At 40.5% G+C, this 24374-nt stretch overlaps 1 protein-coding gene across 1 annotated transcript in view; it reads right to left on the bottom strand.

The window, feature by feature from the left end:
- Nucleotides 1–24374, bottom strand: part of tenm1 (teneurin transmembrane protein 1) — a 186462-nt gene that overhangs the window by 107517 nt on the left and 54571 nt on the right. The window contains 2 exon segments of the mRNA XM_025898021.1: nucleotides 12326–12564; nucleotides 19539–19782. Of these exon segments, the coding sequence (XP_025753806.1) occupies nucleotides 12326–12564; nucleotides 19539–19782 (483 nt within the window).

Here is a 24374-nt window from a genome sequence, read left to right as displayed (position 1 = left end):
CCATCTCTGCTGGTTTGGAGCGTGGGTGCATGCCTGCATTTGTGTGTGTAATAGAGAGGATCGGGAAGATAAGGAAATGCGTGTGTGTGAGTTGCCGCGCAATGCCTACCGTGCACGTGTGTGAACTCGCCCAGTGTACCTTTGGAGCTATTGAGGCTATTTTATTGCAGCTTCTCTGACCTTCTGGAGACATTTTACCAAAGGGCTCTCTCGCCATTCAGAGCTTTCTGACCACAGTCTGTCTACCCATTTAAAGCAATTTTACCAAAGGCTCCTGTAGCTGTTAGGGCAGTTTTAGCAAAGGCCAGCGGGTTCTTAGAGCTGCATCAGACGACCAAAATAGAGGACTGAAAACAAAGAGAAACTGGAACAATCAATACAAACCCCAATGAGGCATGAAGCAGCTGGCTGAAAGAAGCTGGAGGTGAGGCGCGTGCTCACATGCACGGAAACACACAGAATCCAATCACAAAGTCACACATGCACCGTCTTGCACATACAAACACACACACACACGTTTGGACTCGTCAAGGACGAGTATTTAAGGATCATTATTTAGGCAATAATACAGTTTAAGCCAATATTCAACCTGAATTGGTCTCCATTCACGCAAAAGAACACCGAGCACGATAGACTGTAGTAAGCAAGCAGACTTTGGTTCCATTAATTGCAAAGCAAAGAGAGAAATGAGAAGGAACTACAAATGTGCTGCCAGTTACACACCATTATGCATCGTTCTGTATGCCTATAAATAAATAAATAACTGAAATGCATGGCTAAAATACAGCAAATTGTATCAATACATATATTTGTGCTAAAAAATAATGTTTTTACTTTTCAAAATCGGAATAAATACATATTTTTTCATTAACTAATGAGTCATTAGCTCACAGCATATACAGTAAAGTGACTGTCCTGTAAATATGAGATAAATATACTTGAAAACATCTGTCAGGACAAAAAGAATAAAGCCAACATCAGCACAGAGCACCTCTGCGTTAGCTGCTGTACTGTGATTGAGTCGCTCTGTGTGTGACAGCGTTTTTTGTGTCCGACTTAACCGCTCTCAGCCAGAACACTCCGAATAGAAAGGATTCTACTTTCCAGGCACTACTGGAAACAAGCTGTAGCAGCCAATCTTACCCACTCAGCATTGCTGAGTAGATAATTGGTTGCCAGTTGCCCTCCTTGACAGAGCCACACAATGAGGAGGATCGCCGCTGATCCCAGACAAACAGGCAACCACCTGTTCAGAGGCTTTCCTTTGGGGGAAGGTAACATTTCATTAGAGCTACGCCAACTCAGCACCTCAACGGCTTCATCCCGACAGCCATCACCAGACTGAGCTGACCCTCTAACGTTACCTCTATACACAATCTCTGGCCTACTGCCCACCACCTGCTATCAGAACAGACTGCGAACCTCTTCATGCAAACTGCTCACTCTATTGAGGTCATTACTGCTACACACTAGTTTCTGTAAGCTAACGAATGCATTGCAATGCAGTATTTTTAAAAAGACCTCATTAGTACTGCCTCCACAGTCTTGCGGTGTTTTTTCCCCAGCTTTTGTCCATCTGCCGATTATTTCAGTAGCTCATGTCACTGAAGGTTCAAAATCTATGAAGCATTTTTGCACTGACTGCTTAGCACAGCATGCTGGGCAGTGGCTGGAAGACTGTGCTGTCTGATTGCATATAGGGTTCAGTTCAGATGGAATAAAAGTAGGAGATCCTCAGCAGAGTGAATCAGCACAGTTGAGCTCTTCCCATTTAGACTTGGACCATCCTTTTATTTTTGTCTTGTAGATGGATTTATTCAAAGTCTTTGCTTCTTTGTCCTTTCTATATGTACGCTGAAAATCAGGCCAAGGACTTTTCACTCTCATTCACAGTAATTACTGGTCTAATTGAACTGGAAACATATTTACATTGAGAATTATGTTGTAGTAAAACATGTAGCAATATAGTGGGGGCTTTTTTCCACAGTTTGTGACACATTTAAAAGTTCAATATTTTAGTATTAACTAGTAAAACTAAACATTTCTAAGAAGTTCACTTCTATTACCGTTCATAGCAGTTAATTGTGCAACATGCAGGCCCTGTGTTTGGCTGGTGGTAGGAAGAAGAGGGCTGTGTTGTCACAACAGGAGAAAATATCTTAGGTAAAGCAAGGAATGCTAAATATTTTCTTCACTAGCAATACCAGTTTTCATGTTTTCTCAGCTCCATACCAAAGTGAGGTCCTTTGTTCAGGTTTCTGTGTTTGCTATGTTCGCTATTAAATTGTGACAAGTTAAACGAGAGCCCAGAGCACTAGTGTTGAAAAAGAACAAAGCTACCAAGCATTGTGTCCAAGCTGGGAAAGCCTTTCTCTTTTCAGTCTTTGAGAAACCGTGTCTGAGATAGGAACTGTCTAAACACTTGCAAATAATATTGAACTTTCAGGAATCACAAGTGGTGAGCTGGTCAGCACCGTTACTTCACAGCAAGAAGGTTTAGGTTGAATGTATTTATGTGAGTATTTCCTGGTAAACCATCTTCCTCCCACATTCCAAAGAGATGCTTGGGGTTGGTGATCAGAAACTGGCCATAGGTGTGACTTTGAGTGGGAGTGGTGGTTTGTCTCTATGTGTTAGTCCTGATTGATGGCCTGTCCAGGCAGTACCCTGCCTCGTGTCCTGTGACAGCTGGGATAGCCACCCCTTGTGACCCCTTGTGATTCAATAAGTAGAAGAAAATGGATGGACAGGCAGGAGAAGCCTAAAGGTAACATGCACATCCATTCAGTCTAACTTTTACATATAGTTTCTGTATATTCAGCCGAGATCTACCTCCAACTCTATACTTCTGGACAACTGTGCAATCAGTAACGATAAAAGCACACACAATGTTATTCATGCACTCTGAATGGGGCTGCATTCATTTTCTCTGTACCTTTTGCAATGAAAATAAAGATTCTGACTCTATTTCTGTTACGTACTTTGTCAATAGCTTTGTTACTTTTCTACATTTTAAAAACACCACGGGAACTTTCTGACCAGACATAAAGTAATTTATTAAAGCACGGCAAGTGCTCTAGCTCATATAACAGCCACTTTTAGTCTGTCACCACAGTATGTCTGGGACATTACAAAAACTCCTTTATGTAGGTTTGAAGTCACTCAAAATGTTTTTATCTGAAAAGTCTAACTTTTACGCAAGGTGACAAAGAATTATACTGAACACAGTGACAAGGTTGGAATAATATAAAACAAAATCAAATAAAAAAATTTGTCCTTAAAAATGTGCTTTTTCTACAAAACGAAGTCCCGTGTCAGCAGATAGAACTTTGATAATCTGTGGTATTCACCTAAAGTGCTTCCCACGAACTGACTTGGTTTGATAGGCAGTTGGACACTTCTCACATATCGCACGGTCATGCTGTCTCCCCCAACAGCTCAACAGGGTTGAGAGTTAGTGAGATTGTGCTGGCCACTCCATCACAGGCAGCGACCACCTGACTTTGTCTCTGATCAGCTCTTACAAAGTACGGAGCCACCACTGTTTTAAAGCACAGGCTTACTGGGGCTCAAGCTGTGGGGTCTGACGATGTAAAGGGTCCAAGTGGCTTTAGGTGGGGAGAATAAAATTCACCAAGAGGAGAAAAAAAATCAACCTTGACTTTCTGCACAATGGCCAATTCTCATGCTTCTGGCATGCGTCAAACTCTTTCAATGTCTGTGTCACGCTTTCATGCTGCCCAAACTAATCTCATGCTAAATAAGAAAGCCTTTACGACCAAAAAAAAAAAAACTGTTGTAAAATTTAACATTATTTTTTTTCTTCCAGGTCTGAACAGCAGGCTTTTTCTACATTTCTTGCCTCATTCACTTTGCTCCGCAATTTCACATCTATTGCAAACTGAAATGTCCGTAAAAAAGTCATACCAGTGAGTGGTGAGAGACTCGCTGGCATGTCTAGCAAGTATAATAAAAGTGCTTTGATAAAACATTATCAAGAGCTGAAGTTGTGTTTGTTGCTTAGAGCTGTGTCCGTCTGCGGAGTTTATTTAATAGCTGCGGCGTCAGACGGCAGCAGGATCCATCCACGAGCATCTTCAAAGCGAGAGAGTCATGCGCATTTACATAGTGGGTACAACAGAGGTAACATCATCATTATTCACAACTATTAATTATTCCCTACACAGAGACAGGATCAATCAGGTTCTAAAGGCAAATGAGATTGTTTTCGTTTCTACTCTGCATCATGTTCATTACTGTATGCACATTACTGTGTACGCATTAAGCGTGGCTGATGGTTTTGCAGTTGGGATGCGGTTGAGAGGTCATTGACCTGTTTACAAGGGATCTGGCTGCGACTGATAGATGTCCACAGGGCATGCCACGGGGTTGCAAAATAGAGTGGTAGCCTTCTTTGTTCAACTTCTCAGTTATCTTCCAGAACACTCCCGCTTAGCACCACCCAAACAACCCTAATGAGCACTCCTCCAACATCTTACTTGATCCTACAAATGTTCTTATTTTTAATCTGAACACTTCCGTCATATCTTCCTATATCCAACACTGGTTCTCTTTCACCCATCCTAATAGTTTCCATTCAGTGGACAGTCTCGTGTATATGGCTTCACCTCTGCCTCAAAGGTAAGCATGCTGGAGTTGCCTCATAACTGGTCATTTTGAGACTGGTGCCATTTAATGCAGCTGCCAGCTCATATGTGTGGTTACCCCTTCTGAAACTACAGACCCTTATGTACTTGTCCTCTTGCTCACATCTCTTTTATTCATTTTAAGACCAGCTGGTGCTGTTCTGTGAAGGTAGCAGCCTACAACCTAATGTTTTTTATGGCATTTTCCCCACGAGGTATAGCCCTCGTTTTTTTACAGAACGATTATTCTGACGAGTTTCGAAACAAAGTTGTTGTTGTTTTTCTGTTGTTTTCTTTTTTAATGGCCATTTTCAGGCTATAATCAAACCCACAGAGGCTGTTGCTACACACACTCAAATAACCAAATTTTATTGCTTCCTTAATCAGTGCAACAGTTTTTTGCATAATTGGGATTTTTTTTGTTTTCTAATTATAAAAAAATTACTTCACGTAACACAATGTTCCACTGGAACACAGAACGGATGAATGTTCATAAAAAATTATGAATGATTTGTAATTAATAGTCACTTCTTTTAAATGTCTGTTACAACATTTGTTCTAAATGAGTCATTTTGTCACAAACAAATCTGTGTTTGTCAAACGTTTCACTTTTCTGGGGTTAAACATCGATATGGATTTATGTGTTTTAAAAATATATATAACAAGCCCCACTGGTAGGTGGGTGGGGCTTGTATAACATAGCCTCGAAACTGTAATGGAGATTTGTTTGTTGTGTACGAAGGTTTTTCTTAGTCTCCCTAGATAAGCTAGATAAGCTGGAAGATAAGTATTGGTTAATGATCTCAGACATGATTTGTAATTCATTCATAGCCAGTAGATGCTCTTTGTTTGGCTCACATTAGCTCAGCAATCGTGACAGCAGTGGGTATCTGCAAAGCCAGTGTCTATACCCTAACGTCTTCTGTCACACTGTGAAAGCAGATGAAGCAGCTTAAAGAGTAAAAATTATTTCGGCTTGATTGTAACATCAGCAGCTACATTTTTAGGCATTGTATATAAAAACAGCAGCAGACAACACATTAGACTTTTTTGACTAATTCTAGCTTTGATTTCATTTCAGTTTATGAACTGTGATCTGCATATATCTGCAATTTGGACTTAATTGATATGAACAAAGAATTAGAATAATACTACTGCAGATTTGTGTCTTTTATCTGTTTTTAAAAGGTTTTTGACAGGAAACAGCCAAGAAAATGATAATATTGATGAATGAGGGCTTACTGAATAATATTCAAAGCTCTTTTGGATGTCGGCTGCATTTTGCTACATTCTCTGTCAAAATGATCCCACACTGCTTTAATACTGTTGAGGTCTGGGCTCTGGGGAGGCCAATGCATCACTGATAGCGTTCCCATTACCAGGTGGTATTGTGTGATGGATCAAAATCTGACTGTACTTTTCTGTGTTCATAACTCAAACCTCAACACAACTGGCTGAAATTCAGCACCAAATAATGACACAGCCTCCACTGTGTTTTGCAGATGGCTGTAGACACTTGCTGCTGTACCTCTCTCCTGACCTTTTCCATACAAATTGACAACTAAATCAAATCAAATCTGGATTCATCACTCCATCAGACATTGATTTTCAGTCCAGTTCTTGTGTAATTTGGCTACAACAGCCTTTTCTTCCTGTTTCCCTTCCTCAAGAACAGCTTCTTCACAACCACCCTGCCACTGAGACCATTACTGATGAGGCTTCACTGAACAGTAGATGGATCAACTGAAGGGCCAGATGCATCTTTCAGCTCCTCTGTCAGGCCTTTGCTGGATTTTTTCCCCTGTTTCTTAAGGACATGACTTTCACATACTGTTCCTTTGCTCAAGATAGCCTTTTAGGTCTGCCACGTCGTCTTTTGTCCTCCACTTGTCCGGTTTCCTCAGTTTTTTAAGGACTCACTGCACACCATGCCAAAGTTTTCATCTAATAGCTCTCTGGGAATCACCTTGTTGGTGCAAAAAGTTGTTTTATGCCTGCGACACCGTGTTATCCTGGGTAAAAAATGGGGATTTTATGTCAGGCTGCTACTAACAAAGTCTGTCTGTTAAATGTAGACACAACAGTGGTTCATCCCTTGATTTAGTTTTTTTATGCTTTAATGATTCGTGGGTCAGTGTTGCATAGCATAACAACCCCCCCAAAAAACATTGCTCTGAAAATGGGCAGGTAAAGAAATGAGGAGTGGCTCGAGACTTTTGCACAGGACTGTATATCAAAATCAATTTCCTCCACTGTATTTGTTGCATAATGTTCTCCTCAAATCACATTTGCAGTTGCCCAACTTGGAAGCCAGGGAGGTCAACAACATAGACTAGAACAAGCACTTAATTTATGATAAGCTGTAATCAGCTCGGAGCTTTGAGACAGGCCTGCTAGGACGTTTAGAGGAGAAATCCACATTGAGAGCGGAGAACCTAAAAACCCTGCCTCAGTTTGAAGCTGTCAAACATACCATGTGTTATATTATACATAAATGAAAATTATAAATGTATCTGTTGATTTTCTGATAATAATTGATTTATCAGAGTGTCGAGAGTGTGAAATTGCTTGTTTTGTGCAACAGAAAAATGATTTAAATCACCAATTTATCACATTTAGGAATACGAAACCAAAACATGAATTTCATTAATCTTTACAAATAAAAAAAAAGTTATCAGTTCATTTTGTTGTCAACTTTAACTGAAGTGAAAAACAATTTCAGCACCCGTGTACATAAACATTGGAGCTGACAACGGAGAACTGATTAATCATGAGAATTTTTCAAGCACAGCTGCCAAACATTTGCTTGTTCCAGCCTCCGAGACTGGTGTGCTACTTTGCCTTTTATTCCTGTGAACAGAATATATTTGGAGATTTGGAAGAAGCCATTCACTGGAAGGCATCACCCTAGGCTCTGGAAAATCAAATTAAGACAATAATCTGTGGCTTTATCTTAATGGAAATAATCATTAGCTCTAATAAACACATGTTTTTTCTTTTAAGCACAGTTGGAAACTGCACTGTGTTTGACCTCTCTGATTAATATGTAACGTTTAAGGGCAGATGCTCGGATTTGCCATCAAACTGTGAAAGTAGATTTGCGCAAAGGAAAAAAAGACATGAATGTAATAAACTTAAAGCCACTAACAAGTCATTTGGCTCTTTATGGAACCACAAGCCCCCCCAAAGCGACACATATTGCACAGCACAACCACAAAGACAATCATAGCTGAAAGTGCACGCTGTGTCTTTGTGCGTGCGTGTGTGTGTGTGTGTCCGTGGGACCAAATGTGATTTGAAGGTGATTATTTGATTGCAGGGTGCTGCTGACTTGCTCATTTCACCTGAATCAGAAGCTTCTCCCTGTTGCCATAGAGATGATTATCATTCACAAGTGAAACATCCCACCCTCTCTCATATTTGATTGAGCAACTGAGGATTGTAACCATTTAAAACAGCAAGACATTCATTAATGCAGAAAATACTCTAATTAGCTTTTTCTGACAGCATGATAAAGCAATGGTAGGTAGTTTTTTTTTCTTCTTCTTTTTTTTTTAACGCAGGCTTAAATGAGGCTCAAAATAGAAAAATGAGTTACGGGTAGTGTTGTCAGTAGCAATATTCTTCAAGATTACAGATGCAATCTTAATCTGTCCTCTATCTCTCCTTAAATGCCCCTTTCACTATCATAATGCCTGCCTCTCATATCTGATGGCCGTGTTGTGTTTAATAACAAGCTATGACTTGGGGAGGGAGGGGCGCGTTGGGGGATAAACAAATTAACAAAGCTATTCGCAGCCCCTGCAACACCAGGGGGTATGGGAGGAGAGGAGAGAGGGCAGTAAAGAAAGAGAGGATGGCTGCCTTAGCTAATCACAACAGGGGGCACACACCGCAATCACTTAGGCACAGCATTATCTCCGCAATCATGCATCGTCCTATTGTTGTGCTAATTGGAATTCTTAATTTGAAATACAATATTATTGCTTCATTATTTGGTGGGTTACTTTGCTTCAAATTAATAAACAAAGTCACATAACTTACACACAGAGCTTTAGAGACAATAAAGACGACGGTTTTCGAAGGGTGTTAGGAACCGCTTCCCAGCTGTTAAGAAACCGCTGGTAGGACGGCGCTGACCGTTAAACCGCTCGTCCACTCCGTGCCCTCACAGAGCACGCGGGATCAGTTACAAGCTTAGTTACACGGCGAAGCACTGTGGAAAGCAGTGTAAAGTTTGGCCGAGAGTCATGAAAAAAAGACGAAGATTGAGCCAAAACTGACAGCTGCGTTAAAACGATTTCCACCGAGGGGAGGAACCATCTCCAACGCTCTGAAATGTTAGGCTCCAGCTTGGCACGACTGTAAAGGAATATGTCATGTTCATATCCTGCAAATAATCAGCAGTGTCTGCGGAATAAAACCGCAGACGATACACACACAACATTTTACCTATTACAGGATAAGGAAAAGAAAAAGTATGTGGGGCATCCATGAATCTACCTTCTTATTAATCCGTAAAAGGTTTGAAGAGCCAAAACAAGTAAATGAATGAATTGGAAAAATAAAGCAAAATAAGTAAATGTTAGTTTTTCAAGTCAACCTACATAAAACCTGAAGAAAAGCAACAAATCGTCCATGTTGAGAAGCTGAACTGTTAGTATGTATGACATCTCGCTTGGCTTCAATTCACCTAAATGACTCATCAGTTATCCACATTGTTTCTGTTGGCTGCCAGAGATAGTTTCAGCATTTAGTGGGTGAAGAAGGTAAAAATAATTTGACTGAGAAACATGTTCAACATGTAAAACTAATAAATAGATATAAGTCTGACAACTGGATACCCAGGTACAGGAGAATATTCGGCAGGCTCTGATGATATGGGGAAAAGCAAAACTAAAGACAAACATGACTGCATTTTCAAAGCAGAGTGAACTCATTTCATTCTGGATTATATTATGATAATGAGAAGAAGCGATGTGAAATCAATAAACGGGCAAAAGTCAGCATGGCGAGTATTTCGATGAAGATGAGAAAGTGCACTGGGACATTTTTTTTTCTTCCCCTCTTCCTGTCAGTGGCTGTTAATTAATTCATTAAAATTACTGAATCATTATGTAATGAGAGAACCTAATCATCCTGTGGCCTGTGTCTCAACCTCTCCCCCTAGACAAAGACATTAAGTCCATGACCACTTTAATCTTGCAATTTGAATGCCTTTGATTTACAGGCTAACATATCATCTGTGCTTACATCCCATACGTCTTGGTGTGGTTGCCATGGTGACGTCAACACGGAGATCAATCACTGCCAAACAGGAGCGGAGCATGACACCAATTAAAAGGTGATGTCGTCTCCGAGTCATCACTCACACTCCTCACTAATGCACTAATTACCGGGGCTGGGACATTAATGGAATAGCATGGTTCAGCCTGGGGATTAATCTGCATGGATTCGCTTGTGTATGTGTGATGTCTGTCTGTGATGTGTGTGTGTGTGTGTGTGTGTGTGTGTGTGTGTGTGATTAATGCAAACCCCCCGCCCTGCTCCAGCGTGACCTTGAGCACCACCACAGGAGGGAAATGAACTAGCTGGGTGGAGGGTTGGGATATCTGCACTTGGGGCAGCGGAGGGGAGCCGATGTGCTGCGGTCGAGGGCCCGGCCAAGGTTGAGGCTGAGCAGCGAGATGAAGCAATTGGAGGGGATCGATGATTAAATTTGGTATTTGACTTTGACAAACTCGGCTAATGATCTTCCAGACCACAGAGCTACTCAACAACTTTCCAGTTTTTAAGACTCTAATTACTGCAAAGATAGCTTCAGTCATAAAAACTGGACTTGATCTGCTTTCATGAGAACATTTAGATCCTTTGCACAAGGAAAATTAACAAAGCTACAGTTTAACAGCACTCCGTTACAATTAAAGGTATGACCAATAAACGCTCTGCGGTGACAATACAATTCAATTATTACCTTCACTATTTTTACACCTTCCCGTCTAAGTTGATTATTGATTTATTAAATTCTCAAACTTTTATTCTTCTCCAGAACTGAGTCTGATCCCGTATTTTCATTTAGTGCCACACAGATGCAATTACTGTTGAACTTTTATTTGGCAAACATTAATTTTCACGAGGTAGTGCAGAATGGAGTCGCATTATTTCCTTCATACCTAACAGAAGACTTGATGAAATGCAATCAGCCATGTTTTTGGGTGCTAAATAATAATACAATTTATGTAATTTAACTAATTTATGATGAGACTAAAATATAAAATTTAATGCAAGAAGACAAAATGTAAGAACTGTTATATTAATAGTTGTTTCAAATAGGTTGTTGCTTATTGCTACTTATAGCTTAACTCTTCCTGCTGTCTAGTTTAATCTATAATAGCACACCGTATTTAATATTTCATGTGTAAGTAAGTAAGTAAATGTTATTTTTATAGCACATTTAAAACCAAAAAATTGCACTTTTACACTAAAACCGAATAAACAGTATGCTAAACACATCACATTCACAATGTTTACATGAAACAGTCCAACAGCAACCAATCAGCAGTTTCCATAAGCTTGACAGAAAAGCTATGCCTTCAGCTTAGACTTAAAAACAGTCACAGTTTATGTTCATGTCACAGGTCATTGGGGAGTTTTGATGCAACGGCAGCAAAGACACGAGCTCCTTTTGAAATAAGCTACGACCGCGGGATGATCAGGAGTGATTGAGGAGCAGACCTTAATGGTCTTGAGGGGACATATGGGCACAGTTTATATGTTAAAACTGTGAACTAGTACTTTGTGCAGCTTACTAAAATGCAGGCAACAGTTCTGCAGCCGGTGTTGAGCTTATTAATTTTAGGTTATCTTGGTTTATTAGTGAAAACGATACAAAACAAAAGGGATGAAAAATAACCAAAACAAAGTGCAGTAATGACATTTACAAAGTTGTGATTAATCCGAAATAAAACGTGGGGGTTAAATAGGAAGTCTTTGCTTTTAGCAAATGAAAAATCAAATTAATTAATCATTAAAGGGGGAAAAAATCTACAAAATATGTAAACAGTAAAAAAAAAAGAAGAAAAGGTGCAGGCAATTAGGTCCTAAGCTTAGACAAACCTGGATTGATTAATATAATAAAATCACCAAGGGAGAAGTTTAATAAGGTTGTGCAACTTTGTGTAGCTGTGTGTATGTGTGAGTGTGTGAGAGAGACTGTGTGAAAAACATCAAATAAGTCACTGCATGTGTGGATTCCTCAAATATTAGTTTTGTGAGCTTTGGTCCAGAACAGCTAATTTACAATTTAAAATATCCTTTGGAGTGAAGACAATGCAATACTGCTTCAAAGTAAGAGCAAGAATTTCAGCAGGCCTGCTTTGATCCCATATCGATCGCCCTTTCTTTTTTCGTTCCTTTTATTTAAGTTCCTATATTTATATTACCCTTTGAATACAGAAACATTGTGCATGCGTAAGGTTCCCTGTTAGAAGGCTACAGTTTGCTTCTGTATTTTTATTGCTTCCTTTTATGAATTAACTAGGCACTCTCTTGGCAAGTCCCACAATTTTCCAACTCCTCTAACAATCCCTTTTGAAAATGTAAATTTTCCGCTAAACTCAGAACAAATGAAGGCGAAACTCCTCGTGCTTCTCATGCAGGCGTGCGTGACGGCAACTCACCGATGACGTAAGTGAGCAGCAGGGCCAGGGTGAGAGTGAGGAGTGACGCGGACAAGGCTGTGCACTTCCAGTTGCAGCAGCGGTGAGGCTTGTTGAAGGTAAACAGTGGTCTGGTCACGCTGCTGCGCGGCAGAGGCCGAGGTGGAGGGGAGTACACGGTCCCGGAGGTCAGGGGGTATCCCTGCCCCGCCCCTGACAGCAGAGCTGACGAACCAGACCCCTGCTTGAACAGGAAGTGTCTGCAAGAGAAACATACATAAAAGGTGTTATTGCAAAATGCCGTTTACCGTTACCTTCCCCAGTTACTGTTGCTATGCTTTCTCGCTCTCTCATGAGCAATTTTCAGTTATAACAGCGGGACATTTACTACTCTAAATTTTAATTTTTTTTTTTTGTTCATGGAAAAAATGGCTTTTAGGCCCCAGCCAGAAGCAAACAAATCATGCTTTTTATTTTTCGCCAGGAACTGCTAATTATGGCAGTTGACCTGACAGCTATTACTCATTTTAATCAACTGTAGCCAGCTAATTAAGCTAACATTGGCTCTGGTAGTTGGTTCAAAACCAGAATTTTTACTTGTTAAAAAAAGTTGTTTTTTTTAACAAGTTTGGTTTTTGGGTTCTTTTTTATTAGAGGATTTTTTTTTGCATTTGATAAAGTACAACAATTTGATAATTACTGAAAATGACACAAAATGCCAAAACCAGTGAAACCAAATGACCATTTATTTTATCACAAATAGCTGAGCCAGATTAACAAGCCTGGATGGATTCATACATGCAGAACTAAAGGATCATCATTTCTTTTTATTTACAATGACAAGATCCAACAACATCAAACAAACATACATGTTTAGTGCTACCACATGTTGTGTCTAATATGGCTGACATTACCATGTAATACCAATCTGAGAACTGTACAATTATCTTTTTTGTGCTAGCTGCTGGTTCATTTCAGACCATCCATCTCTTTGCATTTCTCCCACCCTCTGATTTCAAATATAATCTATTAATAAAGCTAATTTTCCAGTAACGCTTTTTTCAGGTATATATTTTTCTGTTATCAGATGGGAAGAAGCTAAGCCTAGATGTTACCCAGCAGTCACTTCCAAACTGTTGCCAGTACCCTGTTAAAATCCTGATCTTGTATAATTTGAAACAAGTCTTGCTCATCTGTCATGTGGTCACCTATATACGCTCTGCCAGAGATGTACAGCATACTGATAGTAAAAGAAAAGAAAATTTGGATTTTTTTCAGTTGAAACTTTAAGACACATTCTGAATGAACTTGTTGAAACTGTTATAACATGTAGCCTTTAAATACTGTATTTTTCACCCCAATTACAGTACTCCACACATCACCTATTCAAGTGGAGAAAGCTTGAAAGTTCTGCTAAGCAGAGCTACGGTTAAGCTATGACTGGACCGTTGCTCTTCAAGGCGACAGGTTAAGCATGCGGGCTATTAATTGCTGCCCTAATCTTACAAGCGAGGAGCTGTTCTGCATTCAGTGCTCTGCAAAGTAACTCCTACCTCTGGGACCGCTGTTGGTGCTTTTCTAAAGCAGATTACAGTACACAGTTGGAAACAATCACAGTAACCATGCAGGCCTATCTAGGACAGTGCTTCAACGCTTCACCAATTAGCACAGCGCAGACATCATTTTTCTCAGGTATCTAGTATCATATTCTGATTCTATTCATGCAAATCTGTACTCGGTGGATTTCAGTCTCACGCTGATGCACGCCTGACTGAAGCTCATTTAAAGAGCCCCCAAGGTGGGGGACTTTAGAAGAGACCCCCTCTCCCACTATTTTTTGAATGATGAATACAGACTTGGGTTTCGCATATCACAGAGAGGACAGACTGTTCCACTTTGCCAATGCATGAACACTCAGTCCTTACTTGAACCTGTACCGAATAAGCACTTAGTGCTGTGCGAAAGTAATTCAACTAAACTGTTAATATCTTACGTGTTTGCCTGCATTTGTGTGCCTGTAATCTAAGGAATCTGTTAAACTTCCAAGAAAAGCATCATCAAAAATTAATACAGGAACCTAAAACCAAGGAAGAAGAGTAGTCTGAGGAAGTCCCTAAGCGCTAGGATTCTACTTGTAATTTATAATGTGTTCTGGAAAGCAGGCAATTTTTGTGGCAAATGTATACCACATGCATTATTCAAAGTTACTGCATTATAACAAGTCAGACAACGGACAGTATTGGGATGTACTGAATGCAAGAAACAGCTATGTAATACACCTGTAGGACATTATAGATAAAGTATAGGCTGAAAGGCTGAAAAAGGGCATATATGACCAAGTATCTCTCTCTGGTGCAACATTATGAGCCACTACTGTAATGCAGAGCAGCACTGATATGAAAGAGAATGAAACAGCCCCGGCAGCCAAGGATCAATGACTTACCTATTCCTTTTTTGACTCATCAAAGCGACTACTTAAGTTATACGGCTGTATTCGTTAAATGACGATGAGGTTTATTCTCATTATGAAAAAGAGTGTGTTAGATTGCCGCTGACGATAGGAAACTAAGCTGCGGGGCAATTAATCTAAGTAGCATTTCATCTATATTGTGTTTGGATAATGGGGGGCGAAGGTTGGATGGTGTCAGATGAGAAGCAGGGAAAGGAAATTATGCAACTTGGAAAGGTAGATCTGGGTAAAGCAATTATAAGCGATTCCAGCTTGATCTGGCCGTACCGGATCCCATCAAAAAAATGAACAAAGACTGCTGGTGGTGGGAAACAAAGGATGGCTATGAGACAGCATCAGAAGGAGAAAACAGCTATGAGTCATTGTCTTATTCTCTGCAGTGTGTGTGTGTGTGTTTTTCCAAGCAAACAAAGAAAACAACAAGAAAATATCTCTGAGCTCCTGCAATTCACAGACAGCATTATTGCTCCAGATTACTGTGTGCTCTCCAGGGGTTAATATTGGCTGTTGATGCGATATGTTGGGGGATATGTGCAGTTCGCCAGAGTGTTATTCTGTCCATGCAGTAAAAGGTGCGAGGTCACAGGCTGCTGGCAGGACACCAGTCTCTGAAGGGACCTCACAAGACAGGCCATTAAAGTGGTGCCAGACAGCAGACTGACAACATCGCTGGACTCCAGACTCTAACGCTGTCCTCATACATGGCTAAACTACATCCATCTTCTTTATCCATTTAACTGTTATCCTGCCCTGCAGGCGCATTTTACTTAAAAACAAGAAAGCTGGGGCGACAGTGGACTTCTCCAGGAAGGACTTTGAATTTCAACTGAGAACCTTTATTGAAAGTAACACAGGAGAACAACATGTGTCTTCCAGGTGTTCGCATTCAAGAAGAGGCGCTGGATGTAAGTTGATGGTGACCTTGACTTTTGATCTCTCAAAATACAGTCAGTTCAGCCTTGAGTACTTGGTGAGCATTTGTGCCAGACTCAAATTAATTCTTGTGAGTGCCTCCAATAGATATTGTGTTCATAACAAAGGGGCAGATGGGAGGACATACGACTGGCCAAACGTCAAGCCTGTGGCCACAGCTGTTGCAGCATCAAAGCAGTCCAGAAAAGGGACAAGTGGAACCCCAGTGCAAGATTTTTAATGGATTTTTCTCTAGGACTTACATTGGCCTTATATTGCATTTTTTTTTCAAGTTCAATTAATGTTTGTATTCTCCTGTTATTGATTAATTGACTAAGTCCAGGCGATTACTCCTTGGATCATTGCTTCTGATGTACATCTTAAAATATGTAAATAACTAATATGATATTCTACTGCTCAGATGAGTATATTTACAACCCTCAGGTATCTATAGATATAAGATAACAGATAACCTTTATTAGTCCCACACGTGGGAAATTTGTTTATTACATATAAACAATGACAGCCTATTTGTGTATGTATATTACATATACATACACAAATAGCCTGTAAATAACTAATAATGTTCAGTCTAAACATCCAATTTTATGGAAAATGGAAAATGTGTGTGTGTGTGTCTTAATAGTTTAGCCATTTTCTTTGCTAATGCTAACTGAGCCGTTAGCATTAGCAAAAATATGGCTAATGCTAACTTCTTAGCTAATTAGCTAAGAATTTAATAGAATTATCCAGGAATATGGCTAAACTATTAAGAGAAAACCAAATTTGTAAACCTAACTTGATGATATATTTATTACATTGTATAACTACATAAAGAAAATACTTGAAATGCTTATACCATACTCCAGGAGACAGTTTTACATGTCGTTTTTTTATCTCCACATTGCAAAGCTATGACATCACAACAAGTGATTGGTCAGTTGCAAAGTTAATCCTCACCAACATGGGAAAAACAGCTGGACAACATATGTATTAAATATAGTACACACGTGTCACACAAACACATGCCAATAAATTGTATTTATATATTGTATTTTATATTTATATTGTCAGTAAACTTATGTTATTTATGTTTTTTGTGCAGCACGTGAGGGAGTATTGCCTCAGTCATCTTAAACCCATGCCTGTTTTGTGTTTCTCTCTCTGTATGTCTCCAACGTGGCCCAGTGCCTGACAGATGACATCCATCCTTCACTGTCTGCCTCCTTTCCTTTCTCATCCAGCATCTGCTGAAGGCTGTGAGCTAGATTGAGGACACAGGAGACTGCGCACAGAGCAGCTACACACCTACGGGTCAATGGCAGTTCAACTCTGAAAGGCCAGAGATAAACCCGAGGAACACACAGCCACACAAACAGAGAGAGACACATAGCTCGCCTCAAAGAATGGCGCGCAAGACAAACATGCACAAAAAAGATGTCAAATACAGCATTTTCACACTTTCGAGGCCAACGCACGGGTTGAGAAGACCACGGGGTTTTTATTGCTCCGCCAAAGGTGGATTAGAGCGAAGGGATCAGAATCCGGCTGAAGAAATTGCATTTGTCAACGCAAGTGGAACTCTATTCTTCTTGTGCGGTGCTTTTAAAATGCTTCACTGTTCTTCCTGGCTCCCCCGCCTTTGATCTTCTCAGACAATATCTAGGGGCGACGCCCAGGAAGCTCTGAATTTATATCAGAGGGCAGATTTCCCCCGAGACAGGAAGAAAATGAGAGTTCCCGCTCTCCAGGAGGTCGGAGTCTAGGCCCAGGGGCTGTCTCTACCTGGATAAGTGTGTGTCTTTGTGTGTGTGTCTGCCTGTGTAGGTGGAGGACTTTGTTCACAGGTGCATGGCAATGTGCAGTGTGTGCGATGCAAAGCTTATTTCACAGTGTTGGTGCACACCCACAGCTTGTGACTTACGTACACTCACATCCTATCAATAAGAGGAAGGAGAGAAGGCAGGGCACAAGTCAATTTATTACAGTCCCAACATTTGTACCCCTTAACACACCCACTGTGAGAGCCAGTCAGATAGATTGAATATCCATATCCGCAAGCCTCCACTAACACAAGCTGGCCTCTCCAGAAACATAACGGATGCGCAGCTGAAAAGGAAAATCTATGCACACTTCAAACAATCTTAATCTCAGCTGACGCAACGTCAATACATTTGAATACTGATTCATCAAGTGCGCAAGTCGAGGAAAATGGAAGCACACTTGACAACAAGAGATGTTATCCATGTTTTGCCATTTTTATTAAGGTCACAGCATCACTTAGAATTCTGTCAGCATAAGCCCCCGTGTCAAGTTTGTAAATACTTGATTAATCTTTAATCTGGAGATCGAGCCGATAGCGCTGCCAGGGTAAAAACAGAAATATGAAATCATTAGATTAGCAGTGTATTTGAGAATGTGAAAAGGAGAGAGGAGGGAGGGCGCTTGAATATTAAATCCAAACTCAAAACAGTTAAGCAGTGAAGAGTTGGATCTTTTTTTTGGGCTCTTTCTTCAAAAACTGGATAGAAAAGAGCCAATATTATCTGAATTATGTTACGCAGGGACACTATTCTATTGACTATGAATATGATTACATTTTATGGTTCAGAACTAATAGCGCACTATCAAATAAAACATATTTGACTAGAAAGTCCCAAACGCGCGAAATGTATTCCTACAAAAAAAAAAAAAGTCACCATCCAATATACTGAGTCACTGCGGAAATTGTGTTTTTATAATCACATCTCACTTTGGGAGAAAAGTTCTTTGAGCTCATCAAATATTGTTTGAACGATCCGAATTTTTTTGTTTGTGGTGAGTTTTCATTTAACGCGCGCTCACACGCTCACCGATAAGTAATGTAATTACAATGCACTCCTGACAAGCCTTTACATTGATACTCATGTCTAGCCAATGATTAATTTAAATTGTCACTGAATCTAATTTTATTCTTCCTTCCCTTTAAATGAGGTAAGATCTAATTATGGCCTAATGCATAACTTATTAAAATCCCTTCTTCTGGTGTGGCAGCCTGCCAATCTCATCCTCGCGCATAATATACCAGAATCCCGCGCCCAGCCGCTCATTACACATGCAAACACATTCTTTTCCACCTTGCTGCTCCTTCTTCTCGAAAGCAGCCCCACAAATGAGGATCTCCTAAATAATTCTCTGATCAATTAATACCTATGCGGCAAGCGTATGCTTAATTCTGTTTGATGGGACCGACTTCCAGTGGCTTGTCTCCGAGCATTTTGGCAGAAAAAAAAATTCTCGGGGTACTAAAGCTGAAAGTGAAATTACAATGTGTTCCTGAAAAGAGGATTTCTGCTTTCATTTTGGATAGTTTTTACACAAATGCGGGTCCCCTGGTAAATGCGGTGGTGTGTGTGGTAGGAGAACAAAAACAATTCCAAATAACCGGAAAAAAAAAGAGTTTCATGATGACTTTGATGGAAGTCCTTTAATAATACCCCAGAGGCCTGCGTGGTGTTCCACTTATTCCTCCAAACATGTGCAAAACATGCCCATCCTAACAAATCCTTTAGTCCAGCATTCATTCTTAATCATTATACTCTGATTTTTTTCGAAGAAATTTTGTGAAAGTCTGCCAAGTCACAGTCCTGATGAAAGATTTTTCTTTAATCTAATGAACCTCATTTGTGAGATTAAAGAAATGTCTTTAATCAAGTGACATTATGCTGAGGGAGGGCGGTTTGCCTTGAAGATATTTTCACTTGAAGAATTTCATTACAAAATGACATCCAGTCTGGACTGAAAGCTTTTTGGAGCGCAGCCCTGTGTTTGCCCGCGCTAAAAATAACTCCAGAAAAAAAAGCATTCCCTTACCTGGTCTCTAGGGGGATGTTGCTGTTGAGCACCCAGCTGTTGTGAAGCTGTGCCTGGTCTGCGCTCGAGCTGGTGTCTGCCCCCTGGCCGCCCTGGCTGGCTTGGCACCGAGTTGGCATGGTCTTCCTCTGTAGGCTGACTTGAGTGTAAGGTGCCGGGCGGGCGCAAGTGCAGGCGTGGGGCGGCGGCGGAGGTGGGGGCAGTGGACGGAACGTGAACTGGCCACCCGGACTGCTGGGAAGCTCTGCGTAGGATAGACACAACAGAAGGCCCGGGACGAGGGGGAGGGATGGACAGGGGAGAAATAAACAGAGGTTTATTAGGAGCACAGTACCATAAATTACAAATAAAAGTGGCGTGTTAGCTGACAGTTTATTGTTATTACACTGATTGAGAGCCATAAATCAGCTTGAAAACCGTCTCTGTCCTGCGCCTTCCTGCCTACCTGCTTTGATACACTTCCAGCTGCCCTATAAATAGGTTCTTGGCTGGCTGCAACATTGAGCAGTCTTTAAAGAGCTAACAGCTCCGGCTTAATCTGCACCCGCCAGCCCAAACTACCCATGTGATGTTTATTATGAGATCTGTGGCTGGACGGAATGAGCTAGCCAGCTGTAACTCCCTCACACTGCTAACCCCGGGGTCTAGGGAGAGCGCTCTCAATCCATCATTTATCATTCTCTTTCACTATAACTCTCCCTCTCCCCATCTCTTCCTCCCTGCTGCTTTCTTTCGCATTCCTGCCTGTCTTCTATAACTGAGCAGGCTAATTACAGTTTTATTAAATGCAATGCGCGCGCACATGTCAGCTTAACGTATGGGTATGGCTTCAGATAAAGCTGCTTTGCATGCATTTCCATACGTGCATGCGCCCATGCGTGTGTAACAGGCTGCGTGAATTCATGAATGTGCATCAGCTGGGACGACAGCTAACACTGTTTAGGGGGGACAGCTCGTGCCATACGGTTGCAGCATGGTTCCACGAACGAGGCAAATCCTCCATCCCAAAAGACCGACTCTGTCCAGCTGTATTGACAATGAATGTAACATTAGCCTCAAACCAGAGGGTAAAGAGTTTGCCCGCCAGAATTCTCGGACCTCAATTGTATTTGCTGCCAAAATGTCAGCAATAATTTAGTATCTGGAAGTGTAGTCCACCTGGGAGATTACCTCAGCCCTCCCTATTCAAGTGTAAGTATTACACAGATAATACCACAAAACACATTTTATTGACTCTTGGCAGATGAACACTGAGAAAAGTAAAGAATTAATCTTTTTTTTGTGCTTTCTATCACCGGCATGTTTCAGGGAATATGTAGCTCTGTTACCGTTCCACCTAAAAAACATCTACTCATAGCGTTACATAGAGCAATGGTTTATTGTTAATATTTTCAGAATAAGAAAAATGTGTGCACAGGCACCGATATCACGTTGGTGCTTTGATCTCCTCAAAATTACTGCTGCCTTCTGTGCAGATATGTGAGCCAGTAAGCTATGTCATATCCACTGAAACATCACATTATTACTCGTACGTTTGAAAGTTCCATATTTATAAGATATATGTACGTCGCGGCAGAAATGTAACAATGATAATGGCGAGACAAAAACAGCTCCTGTAATCATTTCCTTAAAATATTTCCACAGTGCCATCTGTCCAGCTCTAACGGCATTTTTCAAGATTTTTATTTGTAGTAGCAACCACTGTTTGGATGTGGGGATGCACATGTTTTTGTCAGATATATATACATATCTGACAAAAATATTGCCATAATAAGTGTGTGAGTGCTGTCGAATCACTCTTTGAAGACGTGACAGGTTTTTCATCCTCTGTGACACATTGCTGGTTATTGATCTCCCAAAATGCCTGAACTGTCACAGCACAAATGCAGAGCATGTAATAGTTAGCATGTGTTTCTGAATAATAAAATTTGCTCTTGATTTTCACGAAGCGCCGTTTCTCACGTGACACGTTCCTTTTACCGTTTCACAGAGACAATTAAGGAGGCTCGACTATATTCCCTTATGTGGCGTTACTGTTTATTGGGCTTTGCATTTTATACTAATACATTAAATTGGTGATTTTTTTCACAGCTTATGCAGTTCATGACAGCAGCTGAAAATGTGCATTAACTGGATGCAAGATATTTACACTTCTTCCGCATTTCAAACTGTTTTTGTGTGAAGCCAGAGAATTAATTTGCCTCCTGAGACAATATGATATTGTAGCATATACATCTGCTTGGTATTACTATAATACATCACTCGATGATCTCATCACACAGTCAGGCTGTGCTCAATCTGACAACATGGGGCCCAGTAAAATGACAGGAAATGTATTTGTGCCATCACCTGAAGGTGCTGTTTAGTCTAAACTAATGCATGTGGAAAATGGAAGTTATTTTTGACTGTACCACCCCTGAGTATTAAAAATTACACGCTTAGGGAAAAGTGAGGGCTCCACTGTAGTGCGCCGCTGTAATGTGGCAGGATTTTTAAAGTGGCGCTTCGGTTTTTAGCAGGATCTGATTCATCAGTAAGTTAGAGTCCTTTGAGTCCTGCCAGATTCCCCTGCTTTCACAGCTCTAAATACTGAAGGTAGATGTTTTTAGCAGTTGTGATATTTTTAAATGTTTAAAGGAAAAAAGAGTAAAAAAAACACATGAAGTGCATTCCCAGCCAGCACTGGGCACTTGAGTTGGCAACTTGTACTCAAATCGCACTTAGGGTTGTGAATCAGCTTTAGACTTCAAACTTAAGTAGGACTTTATCAACTTCATTGAGAATGTGGCACCTAAGGACACGACGAGGCATTGAGAAATTGTGAAGAAAATTTGAACACTTCTCTTCAAAGGTGATTGATTCTGCTTCACATGACAAATGAGAGATAAGAGTGATACTGAATTACAAAAGATGCATTTCTTTTTTAATTCAGTTGACTAAAGCAAATTTTATTTATTAAATAACACATAATAATAACTAACTGCTGGTCAGTTAGATGTCTAAGAACAGACTATACAGTACTGTGAAAAAGTCTTATGCCGGGAAAATGTATTGAAACATGTGCAACAATACATGTATATAAGGCATTAACAGAGTTTGTGAAAGTCTAACAAGTAGAAAAGTCAGTAGTTGGTAGGACCACTTGTGATGTGTTCAGGTTTCAGGTACGCTTCAGGAATAGTTTTCCAGTCTTTTTAAAGGACATTCCAAAGCTCTTTTTTGGACATTGGCTGGTTCTCTGTCAAGATGATCCCACGCCGCTTCAACGATGTTCAGGTCTGGTCCACTGACTTTTAGCCCAGCTCTTGTGTAATTTGCCATGCCTCAGCCTTTCCTCCCTGTTTCTCTTCCTTAAGAACGGCTTCTTCACAGCCAATCTTCCACTGAGACAATTTCTGATAAGGATGTGGCAAACTGAAGGCTCAGATGCATCTCACAGGATCTGCGTCAGGTCTTTCATGGATTTTTTTCCCCCAGTTTCTTAAGGACATGACTTTCAGATACTGTTCATTTGCTGTAGATTTTTTCAGACCAAACACTTTTTTTTAGCCTCCAGTTGTCCAGTTTCCTCCAGTTTCTTGGCATATCTCAAACTGCACACCATACCAATATAGTCCACATTTTCAGCTAACAGCTCTCTGGGAATCACCTTGTTGATGAAAAACAGTATTTTATGTCTGCCAAACTGTGTTATCTTTGGCATTTTTCATAAAGTCAGCTTAAGATTTGGGAACAAATTATGTGTTTTTGCAACAGTGCCTAAAGATACAATTTAATAATAACAATTTTTAATTTCATACAAGGACTGGACTGAAAATGAGTGAAAAAGCAGCCAACGTCCAAAGAAAGATCTGCAGAAAGCCTGGCAAACTACTGCTCAAGATCATTTTTAAAATATTAATAAGAAAGTCTTCTCCTAATATAAAGAAATGAGGGGTGGCTCAAGATTTTTGCACAGCACAGTACATCATTACATACAGTTATGCTGGATCTTAACAGCTTTAGTTCTCATCACAATCTGATGATGCCATGTCCTCATTTCTATGTGCGACATCATTATGAGGTGATATCAGAATCTGCGTTGCAGTGATTTTCTGCAAATATGACACCATAAATTAAACAATGCATATAAATTCAAACAGGTGAAGCCATTAATAGATTTGTACCACAACGGGCTGCCAACAATCTTTGGATTCAAGCAGGCAAGTGGTTCCTAAATTAGGAAGAAATTTAATGAGAAATTCTTTTCAGCCCAAATGGGTCACAATTATATTGAAACTAAAATAATACATGCAAATTATTTCTCCCTGTTAAGTCTCAACTGATTGCCAGTGCATTATTCATTTTAGAAAACCTAGGCTACAACAGCCCAGGCTTTGCAGTCACACACACAAAAAACCTCCTCGTCCGCTACATTTGTGTTTTCTGGCAACTGAAAGAGGAAAAGAATATAAAGTGGACAGGAGAGGAGGAGAGGGGACAGGGATAGAGGGCCAGAGGAGAATGTAATCTTGGTGAGTAGGGTGACACAGGGGCCCTGGCTGCCAGATGGTGCTTTAGAAGGCTTAGTAAAGGCAGCTTTGGGTCTGCGCTTCCAAAGATCCAAAAACTTTTCCTCACACAATCACGCAAATGGCAGGAAAAGAGTCCTCCTCTCTCATTCATTCAAACAAAGTCGCATCAAACACGCAAGCTGTGATATTTTGTTAAGAAGTAAAAGCAACCCAAATAGGTCTGGAAATGTAGGGCAGAGGCCGTGTAATATTTGGCCAGGAGTTCAGAAACATCAAATCGAGTCTGCGGGGAGCAGACCGAGGCTCTCGATGACATTCGTGA

Source organism: Oreochromis niloticus, linkage group LG2 (genome assembly GCF_001858045.2).
Source record: "Oreochromis niloticus isolate F11D_XX linkage group LG2, O_niloticus_UMD_NMBU, whole genome shotgun sequence".
In the NCBI taxonomy this organism is placed as follows: Eukaryota; Metazoa; Chordata; class Actinopteri; order Cichliformes; family Cichlidae; genus Oreochromis; species Oreochromis niloticus.
This window is presented reverse-complemented; position numbering and strand designations above follow the sequence as displayed.